Raw genomic sequence first — 17,107 nt, 5'->3', positions numbered from 1 at the left:
ATGATTAACAGAATTATACCAGTAGTAAGGCTAATTTTTTTTAAAGAGAGAGAAAATACAAATTGCCAGTATCAGAAATGAAAGCAGTACCACCAATATAGGCTCACTAAAAAACAAAGAACTATCATGAAAAATACAGTAAAATTTGACTAAGAAGATAAAACGGACATATTCCTTGAAAAAATAACATTAAAATTGACACCCTAGGGTTAGGGTTAGGGTTAGTCATTATATCTCTTGAAGTCATTATATCTCTTGAAAATTTGGATTCATAATTTTAAATCTTTCTACAAAGAGAATACAGCCACAGCTATCTATACTGGTAAATTTTATCAAATACTTAAGGAAAAACTAGTATCAATTTTACAAAAAATTTTTCAGAAAACAGAGGAAGAAAAAGACCTCCATTTTTAAAATCTGTATTCTATTCACTCCTAACACATATTTTATGAGGACGACACAACACTGAAGCTATACTACAAAGGAGGAAGAGGAGAAGTAATATACAGATAGCTAGTATACCTCATGACTACAAACACAAAACATCTTTAACAAAATATTAAATAGAATACAGCAATATATAAAAAGAATATTTCATAACTAAAGGGGGTTTATCTCAAAGATGCAAAGTCAATTTTACATCTGAAAATCAATCAAGGTACTTTGCCAAGAATAAAGGTGATTTCCCTGGTGGTCCAGTGGTTAGGACTTGGTGCTTTCACTGCTGGGGCCCAGGTTTAATTCCTGGCCAGGGAACTAAGATCCCACTAGCTAGCAAGGTCAAAAAAAAGAAAAGTGAAAGAATAAAGAGAGAAAATATACAATCTTAGCAATAAATATTATAGAACCAAGCACCTGATAAATTTAACACATACTCATGAGGAAGAACTCACAGCAAACTAGGAAAAGAAATGAACTTCCTATATCTGATAAACAAGGTATGACCATCCTAACTCTAATTTTCCACTTAATGGTGAAATACAGAATGCTTTCCTGCTAAGATCTGAAATAAGGATGTCCAGCCAGTGCAGTAAGACATTAAAAAAATTTTTTTAAAGAGTGGAAACAAAGAAGTTAAATCATCTCTACTCAAAGATGACAGGAGTGTTTAAAACATCCTAAGAAATCAACATAGAACAAAAGACAAATTATTAGAAATAATTAAGTGGATTCACGAAAGTGATGATACAAAAAATACTAAAACATCAATTTACTTCAGTATATTATCAGGAAACAAGTTGAAAATTAAAAATGTTTAAGTTTCATTTATAACAGCAAGGAAAAGCAAAATACACTGGGGTCCATTTAATAAAAAAGACCTCTAATCTTCAAACTCCAAGTGCTGAGGGATAATGAGACTCAAATAAATGGAAATTTAGCCCTGTTCACGGATTAGAAGGCTCAGTATCATTAAGACATCAATTACCTTCAGGTTGATTTATAGACTGAACACACATCCAATCATAATTTCAACAGTGTTAGAAACTGACAATGATTCTAAAATTTATGTGAAAATGTAAAGGACTTAGAAGAGTCAAAATAATTTTTAAAAAGAAGAACAAAAAGGTCTTACATTACTTGATCTAAAGTCACACTGGAATATAAATAGATTAAAAGATAATGGGGCATATTCGAATATCCTAAAAGACAAATATACTTATATACTCCATTGATTCTTGAAAAAGGTGCCAAATAGGGAAAGAAGATAGGAAGCGACCAGAACTCGCATACATTTCTGGAAGGAATGTAAAACAGTACAACCACTTTGGAGAAAGTTTTAACAGTTCCGTCAATGGATGCTAAAAGGGCAAAAGTTTGATGCTGCTGCTGCTGAGTCGCTTCACTCATGTCCAACTCTGTGCGATCCCATAGACGGCAGCCCACCAGGCTCCGCTGGCCACGGGATTCTCTAGGCAAGAATATTGGAGTGGGATGCCATTTCCTTCTCTGGAAAGTTTGATGAGTAACATAATATTTTCATAGTCTCAAAATGTCTCCCCTCAAATTACTTAATCATGGAGCAGGAAATCTGGTGAGCACATCGGACAAACTGATGTACCGTGCCTGTCTCCTGACAGGACATATTTAGGAGGACCTGATGTTCACACGTGGCATCGCAGCTAGAAATGCTTCACCTATATCCAATCCTAGGGAAACATTAAACAGACCCAACAGAAGGATAGTCTACAAAACTGCCAAATATTCTTCAAAAAGGCCATGGTCAAGAAAGACAGACAAGTCAAGGAACTAAAGGATACTAAAGAAACATGGCACTGAAACGCACTGCATTATCATGAACTGAGTCCGGGGTCAGGGACAGGACAGAGTTGGGGTAAGAGTAAGACACCTACAAAGAACATTAAGTAACTGAGTGGGTAGCCTTTCCCTTCTCCAGGGGATCTTCCCAACCCAAGGACTGAACCCAGGTTTCTTGCATTGCAGGTGGATTTTTTACCAGCTGAGCCACAAGGGAAGCCTAAGAATACAGGAGTGGGTAGCCTATCCCTTCTCCAGCGGATTGTCCCATCCCAGGAATCAAATCAGGGTCCCCTGCATTGCAGGCAGATTCTTTACCAACTGAGCTATCAGAGAAGCCCATAAAGGACATTAACTAAGGCACTATTGGGATAGCTTCCTATGTGAAAAGGGAATGGGGGTTAAAACAGCACTTCAGGGGTCTTCAGGGACTCTATAAAATCAAAGTCATTTTTATAACAATTGTTGTTATTGTTCAGTCACTAAAGTCATGTCTGACTATTTGTGACCCCACAAACTGCAGCATGCCAGGCTTCCCTGTCCTTTACTATCTCCTGGAGTTTGCTCAAGCTCATGTCCATTGAGTCAGTGATGCTATCTAACCATCTCATCCTCTGTTGCCCTCTTCTCCTCTTGCCCTCAATTTTTCCCAGCATCAGGGTCTTTTCCAGTGAGTCAGCTCTTCATATCAGGTGGCCAAAACATTGGAGCTTCAGCTTCAGCATCAGTACCTTCCAATGAATATTCAGGGTTGACTTCCTTTAGGAATGACTGACTGGTTTGATCTCCTCGCAGTCCAAGGGACTCTCAAGAGTCTTCTCCAGCACCACAATTTGAAAGCATCAATTCTTTGGCGCTCCGTCTTCTTTATGGTTCAACTCTCACATCCATATGTGACTACTGGAAAAATCATAGCTTTGACTATACAGACGTTTATTGGCAAAGTGATGTCTTTGCTTTTTAATACGCTAAGTCTGTCATAGCTTTTCTTCTAGGGGCAAGCAAGTGTCTTTAAATTTCGTGGCTGTAGTCACCGTCCACAGTGATTTTGGACCCCAGTAAAATAAAATCTGTCACTGTTCATAACAATACTATTTTCACTCTTACTCACTTATAAGTGTATGTGATATCTTCCAGAAGCTACATGACTTGTGATATAGCAGCAGATATAAATCTACCTGCCTTCTATTCAGTCACAATTAAAGAGACTTAGAAAACTATAAGACAGTGCTACTTGACATATGATGGCTGTCTTAAGGAAAAGCATCTATGCAGTTGTTTTAGTTGCATGCTGATCTAGCTGCTTTTTCCACAAAACATGGTATTTACTCAAAAGAAAACTAACAATCCAGGTACAGGTATTCAGAGATTTTCTGAAAAGTAAATGAAGTATTTTACTTTAAAGGAAAACAACTGATAAAATCTGTTGCCAGTAATAAAATGTACATTTTAAAGCAAATTTAGAATTTTAGAAAACTTCTACCTGCCACTGTGATTGTGACACCTTCTCAACACATAAAGACTTTGCTAATGTGACTGAAGTGATATTAACAAATTTGGTTTGGTATAATAAAATATGTCAACATCTGAAGACCTGACTAACTCACAGAACCAATATTTTTCAAGTGACCATCACACAAGTAAAAAAACAAGCACAGGAAAAAAGATATATTCAAAGAGCAACACAGATCAGTGGATTTTACTGTAACAGAATACAAACCATTAGCTGATGAGGTCTCAGAGTCTATAGTGCAATTACTTTTAAGCAGCAAACAACAATTTGTCAATATGGAGTATAAGATCAAAAAAGAATATGTGCTATTACATAAAAAGGCTACACTTAAAATACTATTAAAATACTACTAATAATAGTATTAATAGTCTTTCCAAGAATATATAAATGTGAGGTCCAATTTTCTTCATATATTTTACGTAAAACAGTCTGTTATAAAAGATGACATGCACAAGAGCATATGAGAATCTAGCTGTCTTCCACTAAGATAGATATTAAAGATATTTATAAAAATGCAAAATTAAAAACATAATTTGTTTTGAACCAATAAAAACTTACATGCATATATACATGAACATTTAAAATAATTATTCTAAAAGCTGAGCCATTCTACTATCTTTCAATCTACTATGTGTTATTGATAGGGTACTTAATCTAAATAAATTAAATTACTTTTGTGTGTGTGTGTGATTCAATATTTTTATAGATTCTACTCCATTTAAAGTTATTACAAATTAACAGTTCTATTTCCCTATGCTGCACAATATATCCTTGTTGCTTAATTATTTTACACACAGTAATTCTGCTTTTTAATTGTATATTATACTTTTTAAAAAATACGCACTGAGGTATCATTAAATAATAAAACTTGTACTTACTGTACTAATTTTGTAGAAAACAAAATTAGATATATGAACCTCTTCAATTTTGGAAGGAATAAGCATTTTGCTAGAGCCATATATCCTCATTCACTTCACTAATGAAACAAAGGTTTTTAGGTATTTAAATTAAGTAAGTAATAATAAACTATAATAAATCTTAATTCCAATACTGGATAATCAATTTACCTCTACTGACTTGAAAATAACAGAAAAGTGTTCTCAGCAAAATAATCTACTATTAATTGCATTCTAAATATTTCTTAGAATATTACATTAATATTACTTTTGAGGACCCCTATAATTCCCCTCTCCTGCCAAAGCAGCCACTCTCCTGAATTTTGTATTTATCATTTCTTTGCTTTTCTCCAGCATTAGCTTTTTATCTAACTTATCTGAACTATTTACTCACTACAGAGTAACCATCCATGCCGTAAGGAATTCAGAGTTTTCACTGGGAAACAGAAATATAAACTAATCATTGTAGTAACCCACTCAAGAAATTTAAGGGGTTAAGTGGTCACACCAAACGAAGCTTCCAATTCTGGTTGGGGAAGTCAAGAAAGGCTTCACAGAGGAACTGAAGTGTGAACTGTGTTTTAAAGGGTAAGTAGGCACACACTCGGAGAAGGCGATGGCACCCCACTCCAGTTACTCTTGTCTGGAAAATCCCATGGACGAAGGAGCCTGGCAGGCTGCAGTCCATGGGGTCGCGAAGAGTCAGGCACAACTAGGCGACTTCACTTTCACTTTTCACTTTCATGCACTGGAGAAGGAAAGGGCAACCCACTCCAGTGTTCTTGCCTGGAGAATCCCAGGAACAGAGGAGCCTAGTGGGCTGCCGTCTATGGGGTCGCACAAAGTTGGACACGACTGAAGCGACTTAGCAGCAGCAGCAGGCATACACTAGGTAAAAGCTGAGTACATGGTTGGAGCAGCCTCTGTTAATTCCAAACAGGGAAAGAACAAATTGCATACCAAAGAATACAGGTGAGAATGTTGAATAATTCTAGCAACTACAAGTATGGCTAGCACAGTCAAATAATGAGGCTAGAAAAGTAGATGGGGACCAAATCATGATGAGAAATTTGAAGTTTTCACACTAAGCAAATAGAACTAAGGTAGATAAACTTCTTTATTATTGTTGTAGCTGTTATTACTCATACTTCCCTGATCCATGTCCCTGGGTAGTGCCGCCCATCGGCCATAACTGTGGATTTGATCACATGACTTCTTTTGGGAAAATGGGACAATAACAAATTTAATGACGCACATACGTCTACATCATCCCCCCTGCAGCCTTGCCCCTACATGAGAATAAGACTCATGCTAGCCAACAAGAAGATGAGTGGCTATGCAGAACACACTCAAATAGTCCCAGAAGCTAGTCTAGACTAGAGACAGTCAGCTGACTCTCAACACATGAGTGAGCCCAGTCAACCTACAGACTGGTGAACAAAATACTTATTATTATATGCCACTAAAGTTTTGTGGGTACTTGTAATATATGGAATATATTGTGATATATAGAATGCAGTAGATAACTGAAACAGACTGAGATTAATTATAGGGCTTAAGCAGAGATGCTATGTGGCCCAAAGAAAAAAATTTTTTAAAGACTATGTTAATGAATGAAGACTAGGTTTGGAATCAACAATGGAGGCAAAAAAAGTTTAAGAAAGAAACCACAAAGCTGAAAGGAATAGAGAGGAAAAAATGTCTGAAACTCAGTATTGGGTGCTAGAACTGGTGGAACTTAGGCATTAATTCGACGCAATTCAGTGAAGAGAAAGGATTTCAGGATGAATTGTAAACTTCTTGCAAAAACAATTCAGACACAATCAACCTAGATTTAAAATAGTTTAAGAGCAATAAGAAAGGTATTCTTTTAAGATCTGCCTTTGTATTTTTGAGGAGAGAAATAATCATTTCAGAAAATGGTACTTAATACTGAAAAGGCAAAGGCCGTTTTTACAGGGATAATAATAATTTTAAGACCTCTTTAGAAAGATTAAAAAATACTCTAATGATTAACAAAGGAACACACCAAGTAAGCAAGAATCCAGTTTCCTAAGATGAAAAACATAGCACCAGAGTTTTAAAAAAATGGCCTTCCTAGATTAAAACTAGTGGCTTTGAATTAAGTCTTTTCTTCTTCTTTTCATTTGCTGTTACAATTGTTTTTAGTTTATTTTTCACCTTGTAATCTAAAACTGCTTGGATGGAAAAGTACAATAAAAAATTCTACAAAGATATTAAAAAAAAACATGAATATGTGCCTTCTAGCAGTGTATAATTAATTATACACTTATTTAATTCAAAATCATAAATTCAAGACATTCTATTCACTATGGAAGTTTTATGTGTATATGCATCAATAGACTCACTCATGAATACATATAAACAATTTTAGTTAAAAATAAAATATCTACCATTTGTGGAAACTGATAATATAGTCAAATATGGAGGGGCCAAAGTAGCAAGATAGTGAGGAATCAAAAGCACGTATTTCCAGAGGAAACAAAAATAAATGTACAAAATAAGAGTAGAGGTGACACAAACATGAGAAAAAAGATGGTTTATACAGTTACATTTTAACTAAAATGGTTAAAATCTAAGTTATATTAGATACCCATTTCTATTTATCTCTATAATATAGACTTGTTCATGTAACTGTAGTTCAAGAACCTGCTATAGAAGCTGGAATGCAAGAATACGTAAGCCAAACTTGTCACCACAAATTCTTCTGCTACCACTGCTGACATACATTAGAAAAGAACACAAATCACTCAGAAAGAGAAGTGTATGCCCACACCCCTATCGTAATAAAGATGGGTGAGAACTCAAGTCTGAAAACTTGCCTCTTTCTCAGTGTCTCTAGAGATACAAGTCCACTGGTTCTCTTTCACACTGTACGCCCAGAAGTCAGCAAGATCTTGCGTTCCATCCCAGCCACCAAACAAATAAACAGTCTCTGTGAAAATTAGAAAAATATGTTTAAAAAAATAAACTTAAGAACAGAATTTAAGCAAAGGCACCCACTTTAGCCATTGCTTCTAAGATCATTTAAGAAGATTCCTCTAAGTAACCTTAAAAATGAAATTTTTAACTGGTAACATTCCAAAATAAATACTAGTATTTCCTAAACATAAGCATATGGAAAGGCTGCTGCAGAACCAGTGTTTTGATAGATTTATAAATATGAAGGTAACTAAGAGGCATCCCCTAAGATTCTGATTCCAAAGGTCCTTTGTGAGTAAAAAGAGGCAGTACTTTGACAGTATCCAAGGGGAATCTTGATGAGCAGCCAGTTTAGGATCTTCTGTGTTAGGCCATGAAAAGTTTACATTTTACCAGCTTCTCAACAATGCAGCTTCAGAGTCTTTAAAAAAAAAATTCCAGAGGAATATACAGTGTGTAAAAAAAATTCGCAGTAAAACTGTTTTCTACTACAATATCAAAAACAATAGTTAGAACTAGCTGAGTTGAAGTTAGATATCTTAAGAATAAAGTGATGCATAGCCTTGATATTCCCATGGAAACTGGGGGAAATTACTGTCAATATATTGTGGTAGATTTAACTCCTCAGAAATCAACTTTTAAGTCATTCCAGGTATCCTGAAAATTTGATTTTTTCTAACTCTGAAATGTCTATTATATCTATGGACTTTATCATGTGCAAAACATTTCTTGCTCAGAGACTAGTGAAAATTTTTATATACAACACTGTGAATCATCCACTTTCTTTATAAAATAATAGTACCTTTCTTTTCTTCAAATATTTATCTCCTTTGTAAATATCTTATGTCTACCGGTTATACATACCTACCACTTTTTTAAGTTAAATACTATATTACAGGAAACTATAAAGCCATCTACTCTCTAACTGACATGACCCAAGCCTATATATATGGAGACTGTCATCTACATTACATCCTACCATGAAGGGGTAAAATGCAGAGTGCATATGGAAATACTGTAACACTACTTAAGAACATTCCTGCCATTCATAGAGATATCTTATAAGAGATTTTTGTCATGTTTTCAAGTAATTTCAAACTCTAAGTGAATCTTCTAAGTGAAAGAACCTAGAGGAAATCTTAAACAAAGCTGCTGGATAAGAACAAACCACTGGAACCGTTCTAATCTAACTTAGTAATCATGTATAGGTCACTTCACTTGCCTGGGTCTTGGTTTTTTCATTTATAGAACTCTTAGTGTGGTGATACAGATTTTCAGATATAAGTTACACGAAAACATTCTGAAGACTGTTGTCAAGCATGAACAGCATTTCTACCTTTAAAACATGCATACACACACAAAATACTTTGTAGTTACTAAGCACCACAAATGCAATAAAAATAGTATCATTGTATCTGTTTCCATGTCTAACTTAAGTACCTAGAACACTTTCGGTTCTGTACAAATGTGAAACAGTGGAATGGTGCCACCTCTCAGAAATACAAAACAATCCATTCTCATTAGTTAAGTAACACTCTATTTCCCAAATGAAACACAGTAATGCCCAGATACTGAAAATTTTACAGGAAAAAATTTAAGAATTTTCATCTGACATAAAAATTATTTGCCAAACCCCATTAGATTCTAAAGCCTGGAGAAGGAGAGGGTATACAACTAAAACAGCAATAGCAATTGACCTTTTGTTTTAATGGTGTTTCTGGGCAACCTCTGGATAAGGTTACCCTGGTTCATTAACTTTAATAACCTTTCCTCTTGGGCTCTGGGTTCTCAATGTTCTTTCTGAAAAGCAAGTTTCTTTGTACGCATAAATTCTCACAGCAGAGAAAACCCACATTTCCACAACAGCCTCATTGATAGCTGAGCAAAATAAAATCTGGCACAGAGCAAAGCATCCCAAGGGAATTAATCCAAGATGTCATTCTTGTTTGTGAATGCTTTGTGGTCCCAGTTAAAAGTTTAATAGTAAAATTGAATGAATCAAGATAGAAACAGGACCTTCTGACATACCTGAATGAAATGCATAACACAATTTTAATTAAATCATCTAATCATTTAAGTTAAATCACTCGGAGATAAAAATATCTAGAAATGAACACCAGCAAAAATATTATTTAACACATAAAGAATAAAAAAAACTTTTAAAGATTATAGAAATAACCAGCTAGAACTGTAGTGAGAAGAAAGCAAAAAAAAGGAAATATTATTTGCAACATGGCAGTAGCTTGGTTTACTGATGTCTACTCTCATGTTTATAGGTTACATAACAATTCACGTGCAGCTCAATATCAGGAAAACAAACAACCCAATTAAAAAAATGGGTGGAAGACCTAAGCAGACCTTTGTCTCAAATGAAGACATACAGATGGCCAATAAACACATGAAAAGATGCTCAACATTGCTCATTATTAGAGAAATGCAAATCAAAACTACAATGAGGTATCACTTTATACCAGTCAGAATGTCCATTACCAAAAATATCTACATACAATAAGTGATGGAGAGAATGTGGAGAAAAGGGAATCCTTTTGAACTGATGGTGGGAACATAAATTGATACAGCTACTATGGAGAACAGTGTGGACATTTCTTAAGAAACTACGAATAAAACTACTCTATGATCCAGCAATCCCATTACTGGATATATACCCTGAGAAAACCGTAACTCAAAAGACACATGTACCCCAAAGTTCTCTGAAGCACTATTTACAACTGTCAGGACATGGAAGCAACCTAGATGTCCATCGACAGATGAATGGATAAGGAAATTGTGGTACATATATACAATGGAATATTACTCAGCCATAAAAAGGAAAGAAACTGGGTCATTTGCAGTGATGTGGATGAATCTAGAGACTGTCATAAGTCAGAAAGAGAAAAACAAATATCGTATATTAATGCACATATATGGAATCTAGAAAAATGTAACTGATGAACCTATCTGCAGGGCAGGATAGAGACGCAGATGTAGAGAATGGACTTGCAGACACAGTAAGAGAAGGAAAAGGTGGGACCAACTGAAAGAGTAGCACTAGAACATATACACCACCAAGTATAAAAGAGCCAGTGGGAAGCTGCTACATACAGCACAGGGAGCTCAGCTCAGGGCTCTGGGATGACTTCAAGGGGTAAGATGGAGGGATGATAGGGAGGCTCAAGAGGGAGGGAATGTTGTTGTTATTCAGTTGCTAAGTTGTGTCCAGCTCTTTGCAACCCCATGGACTGCAGTACACCAGCCTTCCCTGTCCTTCACTGTCTCCGGGACTTTGCTCTAACTCATGTCAGGGAAGGGATATATGTATACGTACAGCTGATTCACAATGCTGTACAGTAGAAACTAATACATTGTAAAGCAATTATCCTCCAATTAAAAAAGACATTTTTAAATAATTCATATACATGCATAGGGTAGTAAATCCTCCTCAAGCAGCAGCCCTTTCTCTATTGTCTTTTCTTAAAGGAGCATAGGCTACAGAGACTATTTCTCCCAGACGCATGGGAATGTTCAGTCAATATTTTCTCAGTACTAACCCGAATTGGCAAGACGCTTTAGAGAAAAAAAAACAAACAAAGATGACATCGTCTCTACCCTCAAGGAGCTTACAATCTAGTGAAGAATATAAAATGTTGACGCTCCCATACTTTGGCCACCCATTAGGAAGAGCCGACTCAGTGGAAAAGACCCTGATGCTAGAAAAGATTAAAAGCAAAAGGAAAAGGAGGTGGTAGAGGATGAGATTGGAGAAGGCAATGGCACCCCACTCTAGTACTCTTGCCTGATAAATCCCATGGACGGAGGAGCCTGGTAGGCTGCAGTCCGTGGGGTCGCGAAGAGTTGGACACGACTGAGCGACTTCACTTTCACTTTCATGCATTGGAGAAGGAAATGGCAACCCACTCCAGTGTTCTTGCCTGGAGAATCCCAGGGACAGCGGAGCCTGGTGGGCTGCCGTCTGTGGGGTCGGCACAGAGTCGGACACGACTGAAGCGACTTAGTAGTAGTAGGGGATGAGATGGTTAGATTGCATCACCAACTCAAAGAACATGAATTTGAGCAAACTCCAGGAGACAGTGGAGGACAGAGGAGTAGTAGTCCATGGGGTCACAAAGAGTCATATGCAACTTAGCAACTTAACACCACCAACATAAAACAAGTACATAAATCACCACAATGCAACATAGACTAAGTGCCATAAGAAAGGTAAAAGATCACCATGAGAGTTCACAAAAGGAAAGGGACCCAGGAAGATTTCATGGTGACAAGTGGTATCTGACCTATGCATCAAAAGGTGGCTTTGTTGACAGAGTGAAAGAAAGAGAAGAGGACTTTTTCAAGTAGGGTACAAAGTAAAATAAAGGTATAGAAACAGAAAAAACACACAAAAAGTGTTTTAAAAGACACAGAATCTAAAGCCAGGCAGACCTTGAATGATATCGCAGCTCTACCACCATGGCTGTGGAACCAACACCACATTCCTTAACCACTGGTTTCCTCAGCTCTAAAATTCTATTAGACAGAATACCTATCTCATAAAGTTATCACGAGAATTCAATAATGCACGTACCATGGTGAAAACTGTGTGATGAATAAACACACTGTTCATTTTAAAAGAACAAAAAAGGTAGTGGAATATAGTTAAGTTATAAAGACAGGCAGCAGACAGATCATGAAATGGGATAAACGGCAACATAAATGTTTTGAACTTGACTCCAGACAGTATGAACTTCCCGTGTAGGTCAGAGGTAAAGAATCCTCTGGTCAATGCAGGAGATGTGGGTTTGGGGGTTCAATTCCTGAGTCAAGAAAACTCCCTGGAGAAAGAAATGGCAACCCACTCCAGTACTGTTGCCTGAGAAATCCCATGGACAGAGGAGCCTGGTGGGCTACAGTCCATGGGGTCACAAAAGAGTAGAACACAACTGAGCGACTAAACAACAACTACACACAGTATAGATCCACAGAAGATCTTATGCAAAGATGTGACATGGTCAGATCTGAACCTGCAGCATATGGACTTACTAAAAAGGATGAGCCAAGAAGCAGATTGGGAATAAAGTGATCAACAATAGCCAATGTTAAAGATATCAAGCCAATTTCATTCTCAGAGACTAAATGGATCAATCACCAATCAGTCATTACTTCAGCCACAAAAGTTAAAATGCAGCCATATTCTTTGGCACAGGTCTTTTTCGATATCAGTACTAGATAAACCCTACAACTACTCACTACCAAAAGTACTAACCTATACATCTCACATACACTACAAATAAGGTAGAAATGTTGTCACATCAGTGTCTTCACACCATTTTGCACAAAGAAGCAAGCTTTTTATTTTACAAGCCCAACTTCAGTATCTATCCTCCTCTGATTCTTAGACTATGCTAATTGCATAATCCTCCACAAGATGGCACACTACTATTCGTAATTAAATCAATTTTTCCACTTTGAAATAGTACAGAATGCATATACTAAGGACTGACATACCATGGGCCCAATTTCAGATAAAAATCTAATGTCATGCAGCTGTATTTAAAATGGATAACCAACAAGGACCTACTGTATAGCAGAGGAACTTTGCTCAATGCTATGTGACAGGCTGGATGGGAGAGGAGTTTGGGGAGAATGGATACATGTATATGTACAGCTGAGTTCCTTCAGCGTTCACCTGAAACTATCATAACACTGTTTGTTAATTGGCTATACCCCAAAACAAAATTAAAAAAAAATTTTTTTTAATTCAAGTCTCAAAAAGAAGAGGGAAGAGGAGGGTTAGTAGCCTTGTAAAAGAGGTTAGCTTAATTTCTAGTGTAATACAATAGAAAAACAAGTGAAATTTTTTAAAAAGCTTTTAAGAAACACAAACTTATATCCAAGGTTAAATGAACTCTGTCAGGACATTTAGTTTATGAGTTTAATCCCTCTGAAAATGTAGCTAAGACCTTAGATTGACATGAGAATTTTTGAAGGGAGGAATAAATTAGAAGGGAAAAAGATACTTTATGTGCTCTTTAACCTTACTTTCTTCAGCCATTCTCTTGAACGCTCAAGACCCAGCAGATTATCAACTGGATTCATCTGTCTCTCTTTAAAAAGAGCTATATTTCTTACGTAAAGCTATGATTACAAAACTACAGACTGATCTTTTGGGTTATTTCAACATAGTGCAATTTCCATGCTAAAAGGTTGTATTTTCTGCCTATGACAATATACTTTATACTAGGGCTATATTTTAGAATTCCTTTCTGATAACCATATGAAAGAAACAGATTTGTGTCACATGTAGTTATAGAAATATACCATCACATGTAGTTATAGAAATACAGCCATATGAATGTATTTGTATTTAAAAACTAAAGCCCATGTTTACCTACTTTCTTCAATGGTTTCTTTAAAGAATATCAAGGAAAATCATTATGTAGAATTTAAAAAAAAAAAAAAAGAAGAACTTTACATATACAGTATATAGAACAGTCAGGTTCAGATTTCCATAGAAGGCTCTTTCCAGCAACTTCTTTAACTCTTTAAAAGATATCAAATACTGGGGTTTTGCCTAAATCTTATCACCTATTCTGCTTAAGTCAGAAAAAGGCTGGTAATGTACGTTCTTAAAATTCAATGAGAGTTGAACAAAGAATTGCCTGGTGCAATGAAGTTTTCATCTGGACAGACTTCCACTCTGAAGCAAAACAGACATGTCTTTTCTGTCTTTCTATTCGCCTTATTTTATTCAGACTTGAAACACAACTCAGAGTTGAAGAATGTAAGTGGAAAACTGCCAGGTGTAGGAATTATGATCAATAAAATTGACATGCTCTTCCAAGTAGGACAAAATACAACATTCCTTCTCTAGTAATAACAACAGAATTCACTTAGAAGAAAACTTTGAAAATTAGAGTAAAATTTGTGCCTCCATGTACTTTTAAATTCTTAGAGCTGTAGCAAAATTGAAAAAAAAAAAAAAAAAAGATCTACAGACTGAAAAAGGAAAAGAAAATTTAAGGACTATTACATTTTTAATATTTAAGAAAACAAGATACATGAAACACGGGGAATCAATAATTGCTCCGAAATACAAGTCACTTCAAAGAAGCTGAAATAAGCTCTATGAAGTTTTAGTCTAGTTAAATACCTGGCACACTGCAATCACTCAATAAATGTTAGCAATTATTAAGAAAGCTGTTGTTCCTTACTCTTTATATCTGCAATAGCTTTTAATAAGAATGTAAAGGAATTAACTATCCTTTTCAATTTCACTTTATGGTATTTTATAAGTGAAGTTATATACTTTATTACTATTTATATATTTAATACTTGCTAAGGTCTCAGGATTTAGCTCACATCTACTGTGTTTTCTCTTTTCTGCTATTATACTGGAGATTTTCATTGTATCTTCAGCATAAGAATCTAAGAATCACCAAGGTAACAGCAACATAAACACAGGCTTTGGAGCCAGACAGTCCTACAGACCTAGGTTCAAATCCCAGCTCCACAGCTCTGGACACAACATCACCTATTCTGTATAATGAGGATTATCTACCTTTCCAGTAGTAAATAAAATAAATGAACATATTAAAGTTCTAATCCCAACCTCTACATATTGTAGGTATTCAATAAATATTACTCCTCAGGTTTGAAGAAAACGTTTTAGTCTAGTGAAAATGTTCTTAACTCTTTGATGATCTGAATTCATGGATTCTCTTTCAGAAAAATGAATATGCAAACCAAATATTACACATAATTTCAACAGATTAAGAGCCCTGTTCAGGAAATCTTCAAAATGCGTATTTAAAATAAGGACTGGACTTCTCCATACTTCATTACGTAGGCACCAACTTTATAAAGACAGAACTTCTGGTTTCTTCAAATTCTACTTGAGGAAAGTCACAACCTACCTAATTCTTACGAGAAAGTTCTTAAAATGATTTTCAGTATTTTTTTCTAAAAATATGAAAGTATACTTATAGTTTCCCTTACTTTCTAAAACATTAGTAAGGGCAATATATACAAAAGATGAAACAAATATACTGAAATAATACTGGTTAGAATGTGGAATTACGGGTGAGATATTTTTTTTCCCTTCAAAACTGCTTGCTTTAAATTGCTTTTCAAAAATTTTTAATCTGCTTAAAAATATTTCCACTGTGAGATTACATAAAAAAAAAAAAGACCTCTAAATTTACATCAAATTCTCTCAGAAGAACTAATAAGTATGTATTTGTATGTTAATGTTGCATATAAATAGTATGTATTTATATTATAAATTATTTTATTTAACTCCCACAAATCAATTATTCCTATTTTAATCATCATCATAACTCCTTCAAGATCAAACAAAAAGTCAGTGGGAAAAAAAAAATCAGGATTGAAATCCAGATATGTTTAACAAATACACATACACACTTCCCTCCCACAAACTCAACCTCCAACCACTACATCTGATTGTTATATCAATAAGATTGTACTAGAAAAGGTTCTTTCTAAGACTTAACAATAAATGCATCTTAGAAGATGATTAAAATCAACCTAATGGTAGCAGTTATAAGAATACATAATGAAATAAAGTATATGAAACCACCTTGGTAAATTATGCTTTTAATTTTCTAATAGAAATAGAAGAATTTGTAGAGAAAAAAATCCCAAAGATATCCCAGATTCTCTTACACTCAAATTAAATCCAGAAAGCACCAAATGTTACCCTAAAAAAACACAAAGTCTATAAAACATTTTATTTTTCTACCTAGATCCCAAGGTAGTAAACTACAGCTGTAAGATAATATAGTCTATATACAGAACAATCATCAGAAATTTTAAATATATTAGAATAAAATCAATAACGTAAATTCACCTCAAAAATATTAGCATATTAAACAAACGGCATCATGACATGATCTACTCACCAAGGTTTAAAGCAATGTAAGAATGTAGTTTCTAAATAAATATCTTTCTTTCCATTCAAAGGAAAATGGATTTCAAAATTTTGATTCAATTCAACAAATATTTAGTACATACTCCATACCAGGCTCTGGGGCCACAAAAATAAATAATGCAAGATTCCTCTCTCTCCCCTCCTCGGCCACAATAAGACTACTGGGGATGGGAGATAGAAAGGAGAGAGCAATGGGACACATAACACCTACCCAAGCAATTCTAAAACAATGTGGAAATCACTATAGTAAAAATAATAGGATGAACAAAGTTCTATGCAAACACAAAAAAGGAAATGATTATTCAGCCTGGACCTGTCTTCTGAAACACAAAATAATATATCTAACCACTTATCAGAAATATCTACTAGGATTTGTAGATGACACCACCCTTATGGCAGAAAGTGAAGAGGAACTAAAAAGCCTCTTGATGAAAGTGAAAGTGGAGAGTGAAAAAGTGGGCTTAAAGCTCAACATTCAGAAAACGAAGATCATGGCATCTGGTCCCATCACTTCATGGGAAATAGATGGGGAAACAGTGGAAAACAGTGTCAGAC

At 35.2% G+C, this 17,107-nt stretch overlaps 1 protein-coding gene and 1 non-coding gene across 9 annotated transcripts in view; one reads left to right on the top strand and one right to left on the bottom strand.

The window, feature by feature from the left end:
- The window catches only part of MKLN1 (muskelin 1), a 392,319-nt gene that overhangs the window by 79,559 nt on the left and 295,653 nt on the right, over positions 1–17,107 (bottom strand). For all 8 annotated transcript variants that reach the window (XM_005902205.2, XM_070369015.1, XM_070369017.1 and 5 more), the window contains one exon: positions 7,509–7,621. In XM_005902205.2, coding sequence (XP_005902267.2) covers positions 7,509–7,621 — 113 coding nt within the window. The remainder of the gene's footprint in view (positions 1–7,508; positions 7,622–17,107) is intronic.
- Positions 685–756, top strand: TRNAE-UUC (transfer RNA glutamic acid (anticodon UUC)). Its single transcript has one exon. It is a non-coding gene; the product is annotated as a tRNA-Glu (tRNA).

The sequence above is a fragment of the Bos mutus genome, chromosome 4 (genome assembly GCF_027580195.1).
Source record: "Bos mutus isolate GX-2022 chromosome 4, NWIPB_WYAK_1.1, whole genome shotgun sequence".
Classification (NCBI taxonomy): domain Eukaryota; kingdom Metazoa; phylum Chordata; class Mammalia; order Artiodactyla; family Bovidae; genus Bos; species Bos mutus.
The sequence above is the reverse complement of the archived record's forward strand: the minus strand, read 5'-3'. Positions and strand labels throughout refer to the sequence as shown.